At 42.6% G+C, this 17,175-nt stretch overlaps 1 protein-coding gene across 2 annotated transcripts in view; it reads left to right on the top strand.

Annotated features, from left to right (window-relative positions):
- LOC147625097 (U-box domain-containing protein 44-like) overlaps positions 1 to 17,175 on the top strand; it is a 47,192-nt gene that overhangs the window by 10,786 nt on the left and 19,231 nt on the right. For both annotated transcript variants that reach the window (XM_086818362.1, XM_086818361.1), the window contains exon 3: positions 9,097 to 9,406. In XM_086818362.1, coding sequence (XP_086674488.1) covers positions 9,097 to 9,406 — 310 coding nt within the window. The remainder of the gene's footprint in view (positions 1 to 9,096; positions 9,407 to 17,175) is intronic.

Genomic DNA, 17,175 nt, shown 5'->3' with positions numbered 1-17,175 from the left:
CTCTGTAGGCATGTAGGTTACATGTAGAGATGGGGCCAGCCCATAGGCCCTAGGGCTACCCCAGTGTAGGTGTTTGCATGTGCATACTTAGATGGGCTTGGGGGAGGTGTAGAACCACCCCCAAGGGGCCAGGAGGGCCCAAGACTATGCCCACCAGCCAAGGCAAGGGCTGGAGGGGCAGTCGGCCAGCTCCAGACCCTCTGGACAGGCAGCCGACAGAGGGTTTAAACCCTAGAACAGAAGGCGGCCAGGTGTGGGGGGCAGTCCCACACCTCTGCGTTGAATGCCCAGCAGCCAGGAGGCTGTCCCAGGGTCATGCGCAGGCTGGACAGGCTCCAAACAGGTGTGAAAAACACTTTATTAAAGTGTGAACACATTTAATTACAAGACTCAATCGTGGGACTTCATAAAGCCAGCCGACTGCATGATATGAGGGGTATAAAAGCCCAAGTCATAATTCATTCATAGCATCTCACAATTCACCAAGAGCTCCAAGCAACCAAGGGCCAGGACAGCCAAGAACATTGCTAAAGCTAAGGGGTGAAGGACTGAAGGTCAAGGGCAGGTTTTCCAGCCAAGAAAAGGTCAAGTACTTTGTATTTGTTTCAGATTTACATCATTCTAATAAAGCAAATACACCATCCGTGGTGGGGGCCCTACAGAGGGTAATTGGGACCCAATACTGTGTCCTTCTCCATCTCCCCCTTCTCTCTCTATTTTTCTGCACATCGTCTTTCAGTTTGTGCGTTAATTCCGTCGCGAAAAGAGTGCTGTTTTCTGAGTTTTGAAGTACCGATCCTTCTCCGAAGCTTCCGCATATTACATAATGACACTATATGCTCTGCATCTGCATACATAATGCTCCTCACTCTCAACCTCCTCCTGGCATAGTTTGCATATCCTCTATGCTCTGGGGATCCGTGCTGCCCTACCTGCCTCAATCTCAAGCTGGTGTGATGACACTCTGAGCTGGCCAATTGCCACGCCGGCACTGTGAGGCATGTACACATCCATGTATCTAGGTCTCTGTATGAATCCATCCGTTGAGATACGCATAAACTGATCTCTGTAGTATAGCATCTTCGGCAGTAGAGGCTGACTGGGTGTAATCCAAGTCTCTTGAGTGTATTGCTGCCATAAATCCTGTCGAAGGACTCTGTTCCTCACTGTGAGAGAGCTGGATGTGTGGTGCATGTATATCATACTGGAAAGGTGGCAGTTGATCTATGTCGAGACCATGCTGAGTGAGCTCTTGTCTGGATCATACAATCTGTATCCCTTGGAAAGAGAATTATACCCCATAAATACAAGCTTGCGGGACTTGGAGTCAAGCTTCCCCCTCTGCTTCTTCGGAATATGTACATATGCGTCACTCCCAAAAACACGGAAGTGCGAGACATCAGGTTTCCTGCCAAAGTATGCCTCAAATGGAGTCATATGGGGTACTGAAGTCGTCGGAGATCGGTTGGGGGTATGGATAGCCGTTGCCACAGCCTCTCCCCAAAGTGGACGAGGAAGATCACGATGCTCCAGCATGGTCCTCGCCATCTCCACCACAGTCCTGTTCTTGCGTTCGACAACTCCATTCTCCGAAGGCGATCCTGTATTGGCCAATTCCCTTTTGATGCCGTGATCTGCACAAAATCTGAGAAATACAGTCGAGGAGAATTCACCTCCTTTATCAGCCCTGAGAGTCTTGACCTGAAATCCAGACTCTTTCTCCACCATCACGTGCCAATCCTTGAACCGTGCAAAAGCTTGGTCCTTCTAGGAAAGAAAGTAGACCCACGTGAATCTGGTACAATCATCAACAAGCAGCATAAAGTAGAGAGATCCTCCCAAAGATGGTGTCTGCTGAGGTCCACACAAGTCAGTGTGAATCAACTCCAATGGTTTCGAAGCCCGCCTGGAAGCTTGCTTTGGAAAGGATTCCCTGTGCTGCTTACCACGTATGCAAGAACTGCAGCACCCTTGCCTACTACCAACATCTGGCAAGCCAACCACCATTTGGTCTCGGAAAGCTCGCCTCAATGCATCCACATTTAAGTGGCCAAAACGAAAGTGCCACAAATCTCCGACCTGAGAACCGATCAACGAGGAGAGTGCAGAGAGCTTGTAGATACCATTCTCCACACCGCCTTCCCAAACAACCTGGCCAGTATCACGGTCCCGTAGAGCAACTGAATGCTCCTCAAATTCCACCTGAAAGCCAGTCTTGCATACTTCATGCATTGGCAGAAGATGAAAACCGAGAGCAGGGACATAAAGAACACGGGAAGCATGCTTGCCCCTCTTGCCGTCGGGAATAATCTCCATCTGGCCCTCACTATGTATCGGAATAGTGGAGTTGTCGCCAATAAAGATGCGACCTGACTGCCGTTTCAGACCCAGAAAGAAGTCACAGGATGGAGTCATGTGCCTGGAAGCACCACCGTCAGGAATCCATTCCCTATCCTTCGCGGTGAAGCCAGCTGCCTCCTCGCTCGAAGATGATGAAGCGTCGGAGTCCATCATCTCTAAGTGCACAAATGCAGGAGTCTTTGCAGCTAAGGCTGAGGAATCAGCACTCTTCCCTGTCCGCTTAGGACACTTCCTCCAATAGTGGCCTTTCTCGCCACAATCATTGCAGAATCTTTCGGCCTTCAGCTTCTCTCGTTCTGAGTCAGGCTTCTTATCAGAAGACTTCTCCCGTGAAGCCTTCCCTTTGCCCTTGTTGTTATTCCGGCCTTTCGACCGTTGGCCAGTTAAGGCCTTCGAACCGCCGTTGTGAGGAGGGTTCGTGAAACGTTCCTCTTGGTCCAAGACCATTGGCACAAGCTCCTCCTAGGTAATGGTGCTGAGCCTGCCACTCGTAATCAACGAGGAGTAGAAAGCAGAATACTGAGCAGGCAAGTGGGACAACAAAGTGATGGCCATGTCTTCAGATGATATCTCCTTCCCAGCTTGTAGGACTTCCTGCTGAAGGGCCTGTAGCTTGTTAATATGTTCCCGCATCGTCGACGACTTTGCAGGGTTCATAACCCGCATCTGCACTTCCAAGGAGATCCGTTTCATGGGTGATACCCTGTTATAAAGAGAAGCCAAGTGCTCCCATATGCCTCTCGCCAGCGTCATGTGCTTTACATGATTGATCACTTGTGGTGTGCAGTTGAGGAAAATAAATGACCGGACCCTGGCGTTGACACGATCCCACATGTGTGCCTGTGCCTCTCAGTCCTTCCTCATCGACAGTAACTCCCCTTCCTCTGCTTCCGGCCGTGGAACCCCGATGATGAAATCAACAAGGTCATATGACTCCAGCACAGACTCCATCATGACCTTCCAGATGCCGTAATTGGACCCGTCCAACTGACGGTCCACTGGGAACGTGGGGAGAGTCGTAATCTTCACGTGCTTCTCAGCCATCTCTAGTAAATCTGCCATCGCGGGGATTAAACTGAAAAAGGGTGGGTGGGTCGGAAAAAAAATCTCTAAAATCTGCAAGTGGCTGTCCAGCACCTTAGCCCGCCTTTCTCTTGCACCTTCTCTTCCCAAACAGTCCAAAACAGTCCACCAATCAGCAACCTAACGATCCCCCTCTTGCTCAAAAAACTCCCAAGATCTATCACGAGCCTAGGGCTCTGATACCATGTCAGAATATGCAGCGGAAATGATAACCAAACTTGGGTTAGCAAGAGCAAGTAGAATGCAGAAAATAGACAGCACAAGAGACAGAGAAATAGGTGTGTAAACTCTTCTCTATACACAAGATCCCGCAAAATACTGAATGATAAAGTGGCGGGGGCATGGGGCCTATTTATATGCCCCATGCATGCAGTCGGCCAGCGCTAGTGGCTCTCCACGACTGCATGAAGCAATCGGCCAGCAGTAAATAGCTCCACGACTGCATAAAGCAAGTCGGCCAGTAGGAAAAACTCCACGCTTGCTGAATAGGCAGTCGGCCAGCCACACGACTGCTGAATGGACAGTCTGCCAGCCACCAGAAGCTCCTGCCAACATTTGGCATCCATCCACACCACCGAAAAATGGGGAAAAATAGGGAAAAAATACGGGGAGTGAGGAAAAATGATAAAACACCTATACAAGGCGGGCACACCCACAACAGAGGCCTTCGTGTATAAAAATAGACAGGAGATGACTTCTAACAATACATATATATATGTATATGTATATATGTATATGTATATATACACATATATATATATGTGTATATATACATATACATATACATATACATATATATACACACACACACACACACACACACACACACACACACACACACACATATATATATATATATGTATGTATGTACATCTGTATATATATATATATATATATATATATATATATATATATATATATATATATATATATATATATATATATATGTATGTATGTATGTATATCTGATATATATACATATATATATATATATATATGTTATATATATATATAATGTATATACAGATATACATACATACATATATATATATATATATATATATATATATATATATATATATATCTCTGTACATACATATATATATATATACATATACACATATACATATATGTATATATATATATATATATACATATATACATATACATATACATATACATATGTATATATATACATATACATATATATACAAATATATACACATATACATATATATACGTATATGTATTTGTATATATATGTATACATATACATACTACATATACGTGTATATATGTATATATATGTAGATGTATATATATATGTTAAAAGTTGTACCTCATGTGGGAACAGAGTTTAACAAAGGCATTTATTTATTTATTTATTTCATGCTTTTGGGTCGGCCATTTCCAGCATAAGGGTATAAATACCCATGCCCACCATTGTATTTTCTCAATCAGTTCATTGCTAATAAAGTTCAAGCTGTTCGTCAACTCTTCTCTCTCTCTCTCTGCGTCAACTTCTCTCTCTCTCTCACTGCGTGTGTTAAGCTTCCGCATACACAATTCTGACATGGTATCAAAGCTGAGCTCTTGATCCTCGGCTGTACGCAAGGAGCAGAAGGAGAAGGAAGGCAAAGGGCTGCGTTTTCTCAGCTGGAAAGCTCGTGACCTCGGCACGAAAGAGAAGAGCGCAGAGCAAGCGCGCAGGCTGTGCAGGAGGCAGAGCGTGTCGGGTGCTCGCGAGGACGACGGAGCGCTAGGACCACCAGTTCGTGTGGAGCGTGGAGTCGGCTCAACGGGAGCGGCAGCTCGAGTCGAGCGCTAGGCTCCTGCAAAAGAAGAGGGCAGCTCGCGTGTAGCGTTTTTTTTTAGTTTCTGCTGAGTATGGCCAGGCTGGTGCATGGCTGTAAAGATCACTTTGATGGAAAGAGTGTGATAAGGAGGGCGCTGGAGGAGAGGCTAAGAGAGCGAGCTATGCGCATTCGGGCATGCTCTCTGTGTGGCCTGGTAGAGGGGCTCACGAGAACAGCAGAGCAGGAGCTTGTGCGCCGGGCGGCAGGACAAGGCTACTGGCGCTTGGGAATGCCACCCTTTCTATCGCTATGGTAGCAATGTGCTTAGCTGGATCGGCAATGAGGCCCTTACTACTGCTTATGCATTAGCTTCCCTAAGGTGCTCTAATCCCAAGAAGTCATTCATCGCGCTTCCATCGCTCACCTCCGAGGTCATCAAACAAGACAACAAGCTTGATGGAGTGGATTTTGCGCATAGGGATTTGATCCTAGAGTCATATCCAATGAAGGCAAAGATCATCCATTATGAGCTATTGGCTATGAACCACACAACATTCATCATGTTATCCAGTCTACAGGTGGTTGCTTTGATCTTAAGAAAGCTTCTTCAGGAACATGATATAGTCTCCAAAGAAGATGATGAGACAATATTAATGTCCCAAGGTAAAGTGTATGCATCCAACTTAGTGGAAGATTCGGAGCAAACATTCCAAGCTAGAGGAAGACAGAAGGCAGACAATTGTGACAGTGATACTAGAAAGGAATTGGAATTCCATAATCGAGCTTATGTGGTCCAAGACACATTGGCTAAGGATTCTGCATTCTAGTTGTATAACAGTTCCACCACATGCTTCAGCCAGAGAGAGGCACGTGAGTGGAAGAGAGGGCTATTCTGAGCTCTCAAACAGGTGATTTGGACCCGTGTGTCGGAGTTCAAGGCACATGCATCTAGCATGGAATAGCTTGACAAATCTATGGACATGATGTGTTCGTAGTTCATTGGTAGCAGACTATGGACGGGATGAGTTCCTGGTTCAGTGTGTAGCAGAATTTTGGGCGCGTGTGTCAACAGTTCAAGGTTCAGAGGATTTTTTTTTTTGAACGTGATGTGTTCGCAGTTCAACGAATGGGGGATCATGGATGTGGAGTTGTCTGCAATTCATTATTCTATGTGGCAGCTGAAGCTCAAGATGGCATTCCTTGAGGAGACAGGTTGTTTGGTGCATTTTCCAAGGTGTATTCGGTATCCGGCCGGTACTGAGGTGTCCATGGTTGCATCTGCATTGACTTGGTTTCTTCATCTATGTCCACTATGAGCTACAGAGAGGGTGTTAAAAGTTGTACCTCATGTGGGAACAGGGTTTAACAAAGGCATTTATTTATTTATTTATTTCATGCTTTTGGGTCGGCCATTTCCAGCATAAGGGTATAAATACCCATGCCCACCATTGTATTTTCTCAATCAGTTCATTGCTAATAAAGTTCAAGCTGTTCGTCAACTCTTCTCTCTCTCTCTCTGCGTCAACTTCTCTCTCTCTCTCACTGCGTGTGTTAAGCTTCCGCATACACAATTCTGACATATATATATATATGTACACATATACATGTATACATATATATACATATACATATATATATGTATACATATATGTGTATATGTATACATATATATACAAATATATGTATACATATATATATGTATATGTATATATATGTATATGTATATATATGTATACATATATATATGTATATGTATATATATATGTATATGTATATATATATGTATGTATACATATATATATACATATACATATATATACATATACATGTATACACATATATATGTATATGTATATGTATATGCATATATACATATATATATCTATATATTTGTGTGTATGTATAGATATATACATACATACATACATACATATATATATGTATATGTGTATACATGTATACATATATGCATACATGTATATGTATATGTATATGTATACATGTACATGTATATGTACACGTGTACACGTACACGTCGTGTACGCGTACATGTACGTGTACACGTACATGTACATGTATACATATGTACATGTATACACACACACATATATATATATATATATATATATATATATATATATATGCATATATGTATATGTATACATATACATATTATATACGTATACATATACATATTATATACGTATACATATATGTATATATATGTATATATGTATGTACATATATATGCATATATGTATACATATATACATACATATATATACATACATATATATATATATATGTATACATATATACATACATATATATATATATATGTATACATATATACATACATATATATACATACATATATATATATATATATATATGTATACATATATACATACATATATATACATACATATATATATATATATGTATACATATATACATACATATATATACATACATATATATATATACATATATATATATACATATATATATATATATATATGTATACATGTACATGTACGTGTACACATGTACACGTACACGTACACGTACACGTACATGTACATATATATATATATATACATATAAATATATGCATATATACATATATGCATATATGTATATATGCATATACGTGTACACGTTCACGTACATGTACATATATATATATATATATATATATATATATATATATATACATATACATATACGCATATATGTATATATGTATACGTATACATATATGTATATGTATACGTATACATTTATGTATATATGTATACATATACATTTATGTATATGTAGTCCTCTCTGAGGGCTTTGATGAGTCTGTAAAAAACAACATCCCTTCTGTGTATGTCTCTACAAAGCCTCCCGGGTCATACCAAAAAGTGCTGTTGCAAATCCATACAGCCATGTGGAGTTTATCTATGGTCTCATAGACTCCGTGTCATCATGCGGGGCGCTCGTTTGCCATGATGACCTTATTATCACGGTAGACCGCCCATTTTCCTGCTTTTCGGGCTTCCATGACTTCAATCATCCGAGTGTTTTTTTTCTTCCATTGTTGCGGTCATTATGACATTCTGTTGGGGGATGTCTGTTGTTTTCTGTTTCTTACCCATTTCTATGGTCAATTCAGCCTTCTTGAAGCTTTACATTATCACATTTTAGCCTCTCAACATCTTGTATACCAACGCAGCCTATGTGCATAAATCACCCTCTTCTAGGGTCCCAAAATTGTGGGGAAATTGATGAAAAGGCGAAAGAGTATTGTATGTTTAAAGAAAAAAAAAACAGAAAGGCTTAGGCACGTAGCTCGCTTGCTGGGTGGGGATCGCATGAGATGTGCGAAGAGGGGACTGACGAGCTCTAGGTGAGAGGTGTGCCCTTGGGCTGAGTGATGGGCAGAGCTGGTTGTGCACCAGGCAGGGGCGTGACCAGCAAAGTGCCTGTTGCGTGCAAGCAGGACCAGCACGCCAGGACTCATAGGCAGGAAAGCCACCTGGAAGAGAGAGAAAGCAGCGAAACAGGGTGTTAAGGAGAGAGAAGGGCAGTGCTAAGAGAGAAATAGTGGGAAAGAGAAATTCCTGTGTACAGCGTGAAAGGACGCACCTAGGGTCACTAGGGTCACACCATACACGCAGAGAGAGAAAGAAAGAAAGAAACAAAGTTATATTAAACATCTTCAAAAGACCCAATGGGTCTGTGAGACCAAAACTGATACAAGAGTGTCCATGTAATCTCATCGTGGTACAAAAGAAAACAAATGCTAGAGCTATGAGAGAGAGAGAGAGAGAGAGAGAGAGAGAGAGAGAGAGAGAAATTGTTATTTCAGGAAGCTATTGGGGACACAGATGCCATTCGAAGTTGTGTCAAATGTTTGTCTCGTGAGATTTTGAAGGAAAGAGAGGAGGCAGTGTTTCTTCTGTATGAGCTTTCTAAATTCCATCCATTGTGTGAGAAGATCGTCTCAATGAATGGAGCAATATTGATGCTTGTGAAAACTGTCAGTAGCCATTCAGATAATGTGAACACTGTCCAAAAAGCAGACCAAACTCTAGAGAATTTAGAAAGCTGTGACCAAAGTGTGCGGCAAATGGCAGAAAATGGAAGGCTGCATCCGCTTTTGCAACGCTTAGTGGAAGGTAATGTTACTTGCTTGATGTGGCTCAAAAGTCATTGCATTTATGTACTTGTACTAGGTTTAATTTTTTAGAGCTTTTGCATTGTAAAAGGTATTCTTTGGAATCTTTCTCAAGAGGAAAATTAAGATTAAAAACCTAATGTCATTGCATACATGCATCTCCATAAGCATCATTGGAAGTGTGACAACCCCTTTTTTAAATGATGTCAAGGCATAACGACAAGAGTTTAATAAGCAGTTTACTAGAGCATGGAATGCCTTTTCAAACTCATATATTAGTGATTGTATTATCCTTCTTGTTTAGTAGGCCCACAGAAGCTGCCTTGATTTGGGCCTTGAGCTGCTGTAGCTCAAACTGGACCTTCTATGCTGCCCTTGAAGGTGTGCTTTTGGTATTAACTCATTGTACTCTCTGGCATGAGTAAGTATTTTTATTTTTTTAAGGCTTGGAGAAAATATCATTCTATTAGTGGAAACATTTAACATCTGCAGAAGGGCAGATGCAAGCCCTATGGAGGAGAAAAACTATACAAGAGGAGGGGGTGCTCCCACAAGGCTGGTCGCTTATAAGACTACATCAGGGGTGGGGTGAAGGAAGTCACACTAGGGGCCTGTAGTGCCAAGTGCTACCTCTGTTGCCCTAGGTGAGGAAGGGTCCTGAAGAAGGGCTGGGCAGTGCTCCTGCATGACTTGTGAACTAGTTGTTTGAGGCACTCCCAACGGCCACAAAGAGTGTATGAGGTCTGTCCACATGGATGTGATATACTCCGCCAAGGGAGTGGCTATGCCCTCAATGGTGTTGATGTGCATCACACACCAAAATCACACACCAAAAATACCATGCTGCAATGCTGTTGATGAGCTTGGACCTTTAGTCAATGGGTTCCATGGTGGTGGGGGTGGACATAAATTGTAATTAGCATTAAATACTGGCACATTTCCACAGGTGCATTTGGTGCTGGCCGACTGAAGCTGCCTGCCCGACTGGGTTTCTAGGCCTTTAAGGGCTGCTGACTGGCTGCTAAAGCCTTGGTAAGCCTCTTGAATGTGGCCCATGGTGCCTACAAGCCCCAAGTTTCATAGGGTGCTCCCCAAGGGCTGGCTTAGAGCCTTCGTACCTCTGCTGAAATGCCTTTAGGTTATATATGCTTCTAAATGAAATGACTTAACATGCCCTAATCCTCAGATGGCCTAAATGCTTGTTCTCCAAGTGGGTTAAGCACCAGGCATGAATACAGATACCAAACAAAGTAGTTGATGATGAATTCCGTCGAAGTAGTCGTCTCTCAAGCAATTCTCCCACCTCTCATTGGAGCACGCAGTCACTACATTGGAACCCGAGTTTAGTAAATCTTTAGCAGTCCTTTAAACATCATACATGAATTTGAAAGATGTAGTCGAGACGACACTAGAAGGGGTCCCAAATTACCCACTAAAGGCCCCCCCTGCAAGGAGTATTTGCTTTATTTCTTTTGGAGAACTGAATAAAAGCTGAACTGTGTCCACAAGACTGAGCGGACAAACTGACCAATTGACCGCCAAACGCAAGGACAAAGTGACCAAACGCTGGGAAGAACTATGCATAAGCTGTAGGCAAATTGTGAAGCTATCTTCGAAGAGAATACACCGGCTCGAGATTGAGGGTTGGTGTGCTGAGGACTCTGGAAGAGACTGAGCTTCTGATGCCTTTGGCTTGAGAGCACAAAGAATGCTGAAAGTATGCAAAGGCTAGATGCCTAAGCACACATGCTTGACTGTTGCTCGAGAACTTGGTTTTTATCTGATGATTTTATGGACTATGGCTGCTCGCCTTTTTATGTGTCCAAGGGGTACTGGTCGGCTGGTTTATGATGCTGTCAGCCTACTAAAATTGCCACGACTGGATTTACACAGCATTAAATGCTGGTTTTAAGCATGGGCTTTCCTGGCTGCTGGCCGACTGCTGCCCAGGCCCTCACAAGGGCTGCCGACTGGGTCTGGTTGGTGGCTAAAGGTATTTACTACCTTTTTGCAAGGCTGCCCCCCTTGGGGCTTTAATGACTTCTATTCCTAAGGTTGACATCTACATGCACCTACATGACGGCTACTGCTGAATTCTCCAAAGTAGGTTAAGAGGACTGACTTGACATTGACCTGATAGACCTCTATGGCTGGGAGACTTATCTACATAGCTTGTGCTTGATATGTCCCGGACTGGGGCTCACAAAGGGGTCAAGGCATATGACAAAATATCCTATCAGGGTACTACTTCCGTACATGTTTCTTGCACTGTTGATGAGCCAGTGTGTCACCGTGTACGAGAGTGCATGGGTGCACGTGACATTCCCTCCTGCTTAGCTTGGCAGCAGGTTCATGGCTTCGAGGTAGTCCGTTAATTACTGTGGATACTTGAGGAAGAATTCTTCATCTAGCTAAATGGCTTCATGGGTCCCTTGATCTTTGAACTTGGTATAAAATTGGCAAAGTCCTTGTCCAGAACCGTGCTTCCAACGATGTAGAAGGAGCTGCTCAGGCTCTATCACTTCTTCTTCATCAACCATTTCTAGCTGCTTCTCTTTTAGAACATTCTGTAATGAAGGTCCGATATAAGGCTTTAACCAAGAGATGTGGAAGACGTTGTGCATCGTTCAACTGTCAGGCGATCTGAGTTGCATGGCGACATCACTTAACTTCTTGATGATGGGAAAAGGGCCATAACTCTTGAATGACAACTTATGACAGCGCTTGTCCACTTTCTTGAGTCTTTGCTTCATGATTCTTAAGCATGGTTGTTTCCGTACGACGCACGACGGCATATTGTACGGAATACTATATTGTATGATATCGTACATACTCGTACAGGTTTTTTTTTAAAAAAAAATGTTTTTTTTTCAAATTTTTTTTTCCCAAAAGAAAATATATTTTTTGGTATGTAATGGTCTTTCTTTTGCTTATCTATGGCTGTTTGAGCTTCCTCTGTACTATGATGCTTCCCTCCTTTCTAAAATACTCCATATTTGGACTTGGAAATACCTAAGTTCATAAGTATTTTTTTAAAACAACGTATTTTATCGTACGATAAGGAAAAAATTTATATCGTACCTTATTTTCCCGTACAGTATCGTATCGTACGAACCGTACGGTATCGTACCTGACAACTATGTTCTTAAGTATACCCAATCGCCCTCTTCATAGTTGTATACATCCTTGCATAGTTGCATTTTGTACCGGTACTCATCCGATGAGTACCTTCAGCACTTTCCGTACCACTCCATATGTACCGTTCCTTGTACAGATAAGGTCTTCGTACCAAATATGAGGTTCAACGTACAACACTTATTTGGCTCGTTTTTTTATTATTTTAGTCAGTGGTCATTGCTCAGTAGTTAATAGATTAGTTTTCATTTCAGTATTACCATTGTCTTTCATGCTATTTTTGTATGGATGCTAGATATTTCTTATTTTACACACACACACACACACACACATATATATAGTAAAAAACATGAACGTACTTATCTTGATGCGTACTTCACGTACTCGTACCGTACACGTACCATACCTAAAGTACTCAACCATTATGCATCCTTGTGCATCTTTAGCCAATACAGTTATCTTTCTAACTTCTCCAACGTAGTGTTGATCCCGCGATGACCACCAACAAGTGATCATGGAGGAGTGCCTGTCTCTTCTCCTTGAGAACACATAGTCGACTCTTGTAAAAGAGCCAACCTTTGTGAATGGTATAATGGCCCAGTTTCGAATAAAGGGCCATACTGTAAGGAGTTCCAAATTCTTGGCAATCTGCATACTGTGTCTTCATACTATCTAAGTCCTTTCCTTGTATGTCCAACACAGTGGACTCCTGTACAGTTTGAATACTACTTTTTCGACTAAGAGCAACTGCTACAGGGTTGCGCTTACTTGGTACATACTCAATCATTCCAAACTGTTGGAACAACTAACTCCATCGGTGCTGTCTATCGCTCCACTGGGCGCTTGGCATAGTTTGTAACCACTTCAAGGCCTGGTGGTCTGTCTTCACAGTAAATTCCCTTCCATAAAGAAAAGGTTTCCACCTCTTCAAGGCTGTGATAACCCCTAGCAATTCATTGTCATAGACATAAATTTTCTTTTTTTGCATCATTCAACTTCTTGTTGTAATACGCCACGGGTCTTCCTTGTTGCAATACTGCTCCAATGGCGAGATTACTAGCATCAGTGATCACCTCACCCCATGATGCGAGTTTAAGGACTAGTGCTTCGGAAGCCGCCTTTTGCAGAGCAAAGAACATCTCTAAAGCCTTTCTTGTGATTGAAACCTTTTATCTTCTACTCTTCACTCCTTTGAGAAAATTTGTCAATGTTGCTGCAGGGTGAGAAAACCGATCCATATGCAAGCTATACGCTGGCGAAGGCCCACGAAGGATCGTATCTCTTGGGCTGCCTTTGGAACGTCCCGATTGAGGATTGCCTTTATCTTCTCAAGGTCAAGGTGAATTCTGTTGAAACTGATCACGTAGCCCAGGTACTGGACTTCTTGAACTCCAAATATGCTCTTCTTTGCATTGATGTAGAGTTCGTTATCTCACAAAATTTGCAAGACCTTCTGCACATCCTTTTCATGTTGTTCTGTAGTGGCAGAAAAAATAAGAATGTCATCCAAGAAAATGAATAGGCATTTACTAATGAGTCACCTTGAAGACACGAGACATCATCTTGTTGAAGGGAACCGGCTGTTTGGATCCAATCCCCGAATGAATTGCTTCAACTTCTCCTCCTCAGACTTTCCCAATTGCTGAGCTGATGTGATCACTTTGTTGGAGTAAGTGAGGAAAGGGGAACCGTTCTGGGTGAGTCTGTAGAACTCATCTTTGAGATTTGTCATGTACTCTGGAGGTAGAAACCTTGTCTTTAGATGGGACACGAAGGTGTCCCAATCATGGTCCGGTAAGCCACTTAAGGAATCTGTGTGCAAACGGGACCAATGTTGCCACCAAGTGACTCCATCACCTGTGAGGTGTGGAGCCGCCAGATGGACTTTATCTTGGGTATCTATGATCTTGGAGAGTAGAAAATGAAACCAAACCGGACCTATGAAAAGAAACCCTGGAACACTCTGGACAACGACAAACAGTACAAACACTGAAACAATCTTTAGTACGCAGTGGAAGACCATAAACAACACCAAAAAGAACACAACACTGAGCCGGAACGGTCGGCCCCCATAGGAACTGTTTTATTCCAATGAATAAACTGATACAAACAGACCAAGGTGCGGGTGTAGTCCTGCACCGGATTTTCCACAAAACTCAGCAAACACTTGCTCAAAGACTTGGATACCAATCAGCACCATAAACCAATGCAAATTAGCCTCGAACAACAGCCGGGTACGGTGCCAAATCCAGCCCCGAATTCAGTGTCAAAACAACCTCCAACACCGAGCCTCAAAACTGCCCTAGAGGAGCTCTCAAAATAGTTCCCGATACCTCCAAAACAACCCTAGAACTGGTGGCCACTCCGAGAAAAGAAGAGAGAAGATGTCCTGCTGTATGACCAGTTCTCAAGAGAAGAAGAATGGCTGTATGATCAACAAATCAGGTGAGAGAGAGTGCACGTTGCTGCCCTACTGTACGGCCAGCGCTCAGAAGACAGGGAACAACGGGCACCCGCTAATGCTGTGTACAGCTAGCACTGAATAGAGGAAAACAGACCGCTGTCCACCTGTATGGCCAGTGAGAGAGAGAGAGAGAACATAGGCTGCTGCACCTGCCGTACGGTCTGCACACAAATCGTCCTTAGCATTGTATGGCCAGCGCAAGAGAGAGGATATTGTACGACTGCTGCACCACTGTATGGCCAGCGTAGGAAGAGTGTTGTACGGCTGCTGTACCACTGTACAGCCAGCATAGAAAGAGGGGGCTGTACGGCTGTGCCAAGAGAGAGAGAGAGAGGGAAATTGTATGGCGGCACCAAGAGTCCACAAAGAAAGAAAGAAAGAAAGAAAGAAAGATTTTATTAACGTCTTCCAAAAGACCGAACTCGGCCTATGAGACAAATCAGTGTACCTATGTGGGGTATCCTCTGTCATCCCAACAAAATGAAAAAGTACTGAACTAAAAAGCTGAATCTGGGTGTGCAATAAGAGAGAGCGATTGCTTTTTCGTGGGGATGGGATCGCATGCCCAAAAGAGAAGACCCAACCCTTATTTAATGAAGTCGACCAACTATTTTTGAAGTGCTTTTCCCTTCCTCTGCCAAAAGTAGCAGATGTGCCCAAAAATACCAATTTTATGCTTTTCCCTAGCTTGTTGGCCAAGTTTCAAGTAGGTGTCTCCTTTTGTCCACTTGTCCATGCCCAAAATAATACAAGGAGCAACGTGTCTTTAATGATGTGTGAACACACCGACTTATAAACCTTATAAGTCACTTCGATGAATAAAATCCCAAGCTGCTTATAAAACAGCTCATAGACTAGAATTAGCCAAACCATGATAGTGATAAATAATTCATAGTTTTGTAACCGCATATGCGACATATTCTAGCGTCCCATAACACTAGAATACTCCCCATATGAGATCCTTACATAGGCGACAATTCTAGCATGCCATACTGCTAGGAGCCTCCAATACACAAGACCAAAACCATAGAGAAGCCTTTTGAATGTTTTCCAACAAAAAACGCCTTTCAGAAAAATAACTCTCCTGAAACACATCTCAAGATAGACGTGAGAAACACTCTCCACTTGCATCTGCAAGGGAGTTCAACATGTACAAAATTCTAAATATTGGCAAAAGAAAAGCATTAAACATAAATACTTATCTAGATAAAAAGCCTCTCACCAATATATTTATGTACAATCAAAATTTTTGGTACAAAATCCCATAAATATTCAGGAGAAAAAAATTCACGACACCCAATTAGTGTCTAAATCTCCTCTAAAACTTCGTTCTTTTCGTGGTAGGAACACTGGCTCCCAAAACAATCGGGCTTGGAACAACCTGTTGGTCCATCTTCCACCAGAAGAACTTGCATCTTCCATACGTTGTGCTCCTTCCAAGGCATCTTCTGAGCCATCGCCTCCCTAAAAGAATGCCTGTCTCCGCCTCAAACAATAGGCAGTTCCGGAACAGGAGCCATCTTTCTCTTTCGGGAAGAATATCTGGAAGCTTCCTTAGCAACCAATGACTGATGAGGTTCAGCCAACCCCAAATCCGGCTTTACTTGGTACTTGCCCCGTGCATCAAGGACAATATCTCCTTCCTGGAAGATAGCGAAAAGCCAACTTCCTGGGATTCTTTTCTAGCATTGATGCCAAGTCTAGGAAAACATCTGTAGCACTATGCATCGATGATCAAACTGCATCGATGATCCTAATGTATTGTTCCACCATTTGCTCGAGAGTTCTAGTCCTCTCCTTGTGTTCTTCGCAACTTTGGGTCCTGTCCATAGCCATAGGATCGTCTGCCTAGATAGAATAGGCAAGAAGCTATGCTTTGATACCAATGAAACCAAGCCAAACCTATGAAACAAACCCCGGAATACTCCGGACACTGACAAACAGTACAAACACTGAAACAATCTTTAGGATGCAACGGAAGAACCATAAACAACACCGAAAGGAACACAGCACTGAGCCGGAATGGCCGCCCCCCCTAGGAAATGTTTTATTCCAATGAATAAACTGATACAAACAGACCAAGGTGCAATTGCAATCCTGCACCAGATTTTCCACAAAACTCAACAAACATTTGTTCAAAGACCTGGGTACCAATCAGCACCATAAACCAA

The sequence above is a fragment of the Cibotium barometz genome, chromosome 24 (assembly GCF_041138505.1).
Source record: "Cibotium barometz isolate CiBa-2024 chromosome 24, ASM4113850v1, whole genome shotgun sequence".
NCBI classification, from domain to species: Eukaryota; Viridiplantae; Streptophyta; class Polypodiopsida; order Cyatheales; family Cibotiaceae; genus Cibotium; species Cibotium barometz.
This window is presented reverse-complemented; position numbering and strand designations above follow the sequence as displayed.